Source organism: Cyprinodon variegatus, unplaced genomic scaffold, assembly GCF_000732505.1.
Source record: "Cyprinodon variegatus isolate N-32 unplaced genomic scaffold, C_variegatus-1.0 Scaffold523, whole genome shotgun sequence".
NCBI lineage: Eukaryota > Metazoa > Chordata > Actinopteri > Cyprinodontiformes > Cyprinodontidae > Cyprinodon > Cyprinodon variegatus.
Genome location: NW_015150976.1, coordinates 215,691 through 219,695, shown reverse-complemented (window position 1 = coordinate 219,695; position 4,005 = coordinate 215,691). Strand labels below are relative to the sequence as shown.

Here is a 4,005-nt window from a genome sequence, read left to right as displayed (position 1 = left end):
AGGGTCCCAGCGTTCTCGCTCACCTCGCTCTTCTAGCTGGTCCATCTTCACGAGTCGTTTTCCACAATGGCGGTCATACAAACAAAGCAGGAAATACGCATAGTTAATTGACTGCGATACACATGCAGACGGCCTGGTTTCTGAGTACAAATCTGCCTTTACAGGAAACGTTTGCCCTCTGTCATTGCCAATAAAGGTTACGTTACAAAGTATTGAGTGGAACTTTTGTTATTGACTAGATACTTGTTTTCCACCATCATTTCCAAATTAATTCTTTAAAAATCCTACAGTGTGATGTTTTTCCTCATTTTGTCTCTCATAGCTGAAGTGCACCTATGATGAATTACAGACCTCTCTCATTATTTTAAGTTGGAGAACTTTCACAATCAGTGGCTGACTAAATACTTTTTGGGCCCACTGTATTTAAAGAAAGAGAGATGTGAATCCCTCCCTCTGGGTTTTTCCACCAGTTCCCATCATCCCCAGCTACCTGTACAGCCTGGATGTGACGTCGGATGCAGAGATACGGAACAGCAGCGTGTCTCCTCAGGCTCCCACTGGGTCTTTCCACACCATCGTGTCTTTGTATGACAACGCCGTCAGGCTGTCGGGCTCCAACTCCACCGTTGGCCCTGCTGACCTGCCCTCCACCCCTGCTGCCTTGCAGCCTCGGCTGAACTCCACTGACTGCCCTCAGTCTACCAGCAGGCTGCTCAATGAAAATGTCAAAGTGGGAATGCTGTTTGCTTCCAAGGCCACCGTGCAGCTGCTGACCAACCCCTTCATTGGCCCGCTGACCAACAGGTAGGTTTGGACTTTCCTAAAAAGTAAAAAACAAAAACATCCACTGGACTTTGTTTCCAAGTTAGAAGATGTTTAGCTTCCCATCCAGGAAGCTTTTTCAATTCAAAATGTCAGGAATGACGTTTAGTTCCAGGTTTTATACAATAGCCCAACAAAGCCTTGTTTTGGCTTAGAAAACATGCAAATAGAAACAGATGAAAGGGTCCACCCTTTTTGATTGGGGGTCGTCTGGCTTCTTTGTTACCTGTCTATGTCTCTGAAAGCGGGGTCGTTAAAGGGAATTGTTGGCCTGGCTGAACAGGTGAGTTCTTCTGTCCCCCTGTAAAGGGGTGGGGGTTGCGATGATAGCGGGAAAGGATCAACTCAATTGCTGCATTGTAGGTTTTTGAAAGCTGAAATCTGAGTCGACCCTGAGTAGGTTTGGACTGTTTATAGTACCGTCAAACTCAATCCAAACTATTTCAGTCATTTGATACTAAAAGGATTTCCTATGAATCTGTATTTCAGTGGATTGAAAATTCAGTTGAAAAGTTCACTTCAAATTCTACTGTAAAGTTCCGGTATCTTTGGCAGCACATCCGGGTCCTTCAAGACAGACTAGAGTAACTGAACACAGATTCATGTGGTGCAGATGGTGAAGCTTTACGGCTGTATGTAGATGGTAGGTGTGGAGCCAATCAGAGCCTGGTAGATGCCCTGCATCCGTCCACATGAGCAGCAGGAAACACTCAACTTTGCAATAAATACACAGTAAACCCGAATGTTGCCAGAAGTCATTTAGGCTGAGTGCTTTAAAGTCTTAAAATGTCTCAAATGTGTTGAGTTTTTAAACTAGTTGTGTTTTATTGAAGCAAAACTTAATTAACTTTAATAATGAAGTACTGCAGATCTTTACTTCTGAAAAGCTGTAGAAGTAAATAAAATATCAGTTGACATGAACTATTTGAAATAAACTGAAATCAGAATGGAGAACTATGACCTCATAAAGAAGGATTTTCTCATAATTAAAAATAACTATAACTAAATAATTCCAAAAAAAAAAAAAACTATCCACTGGTCTTTGTTTCCAAGTTTGAAGACGTTTCTCTTCCCATGCAGGAAGCTTTTTCAATTCAAAATGTCAGAAATAGTGTGGAGTTACAGGCTTTATAGAGCGGACAAAAAAAATAAAAAAAATAAAGCCTTGTTTTTATTTAAAAAACATGCAAATAGAAACAGATGAACGGGTCCCCCCACTTTGGAATGAGGGCCGTTTGGCTTCTTTTGTTAACCTGCAATGCTCCATACTTGGCTGAATAGACGAGGTGTTCTGTTCCCCTGTAAAGGGGTTGGGGTAAATACTTAATAACTAAAAAGTTCTTGACTTTTGTGATTTATTCTGGTTTACAGTGTATTTTTCACACGCATGACCCCCACACTGGTTATACTTGCTGCTGCTAGTTAAGATGCTAGATTAGCATAGCGTGCAACAGGTCATGGATCCACGCCACAAACAAATGTACAGTAAGGTAGTTCCCAGTTCCTGCTAAAGCAGCAGTGATAGATTTAGGAAGACCAGTATGGGGACATGCACTGATCTACAGTTTAAAACAAATAACTTTGGATCTGAAAAAATAAATGCAGGATTTATTTCCATCTCATTTTGCATATTCAGATTTACAATCGAAATTCAGTTTTTGATGGGAAGTTGTTTTTTAATGAAGCCTCCAAACAGATTGAACCTTGATTTTTGATGGAGATTTCCAAACTGTTTGGCTTTGATGCATAAATGAAAATGTGGAATTTTAGACACTTAAACTTGCTTTATGAAAGAAATGTGAGCATCAATAAAAGCTTCAATGAATATTTCACTTTGCATGTTTTCTAAAGGCTTTGTTGGGCTACTGTATAAGAGCCTGGAACTCAACGCTATTTCAGACATTTTGAATTGAAAAAGCTTCCTGGATGGGAAGAGAAACATTTTCAACTTGGAAACAAAGTCCAATGGATTGTTTTTTTAACTTTTTTTTTTAATCAATAAAAGCTATTTTTATGAACAGCTGCCAAACCGTTAATATTTAAAAGCTATTTTTGTACCTCAGACATAAACACATTTTACACATAAAGATAATAAACATCCTCTCTAAATATGATCAAAGCAAAATTTGGAGAATCTCAAGTTTTAAAACTATTATGAAAAAACAATGCATTTCTAAAAACATGATTTTATTTTTTAAACTCCTAAAAATTATCTTTTCAAACAGCATTTCCTTTAAAAGTGTTCAGCGCAGTTTGACTTTGAAACTAAATCTGAATTCTTATTGTTAAATCTGAATTAAACTGTGACTTTCTACACACATTTGTACAAATCGATGCATTTCTTTTGGAACTGAGTATTAAAATAAAAAAGAAAGTCCAAAAATTGAGATTCTGGGACTGATTGCTGTAAATTGATGTGTAGAGCTGGGAAATTAATTGCTTTAGCAATATAATCACAATTTAACAAGGCGCCATTTTCAAATCGCAAAAGTAATCATTTTTGGTCATATTACATAAGTATTTAGATTTATCCCTCCAGCCTTTTGGTGGTAATATTCTTGAAGTGGGTTTGCAGCCACACAGACGGGAAGAGAGAAATCTAACCTGCAAGTTCATGCATGCAAGTAGAATTGATCAGTACTTTACAAAAAGGTTAAAAGTCCTGCAACAAAACTCTGCACAAGCAAGCTTTCCAGGTGATGAAAAAACTGTAACCCTGGGCATAGAAACATTTTTTATTCTAGATTAGTCTCACTATAATCTCGGAATTAATCTAGATTAATCTAGATTAAAATGGCTCATTTCAATTTTGCCCAAAGGCTTCATGCATCAGAATCGGAGTAACTTTATTAATCCCTTACAGGAAATGTTTTTCTTTGGAGTGCAATCGTTTACAGAAGAGAGAAAAATAAGATTATAAGCACAAATAAAATAAAAGAAGAAAATAAAATAAGTATGATATGTGTGTGCTGCCTGAATAATAAGTAAAAATAAGTCTTTGTACAGGTTTCTCAAGCCAGGTGGCGCATTAGACCAGGGACTCATCTCCTGTTACCAAAATGCATCAAAAACTGCTTGAGAACGCTTTTCTACTATGATAAATGGTGATGAAAATAAATAATATTCAATGACATTTATTTGTATTTAACAGTGTGTTTATTCACATAAATATTAACCCTTTAA

The 4,005-nt window shown here is 37.5% G+C and overlaps 1 protein-coding gene across 1 annotated transcript in view; it reads left to right on the top strand.

Moving 5' to 3' along the window:
- slc18a2 (solute carrier family 18 (vesicular monoamine transporter), member 2) overlaps positions 1-4,005 on the top strand; it is a 59,142-nt gene that overhangs the window by 2,502 nt on the left and 52,635 nt on the right. Inside the window, exon 2 of the mRNA XM_015391057.1 lies at positions 471-804. Within this exon, the coding sequence (XP_015246543.1) occupies positions 471-804 (334 nt within the window). The remainder of the gene's footprint in view (positions 1-470; positions 805-4,005) is intronic.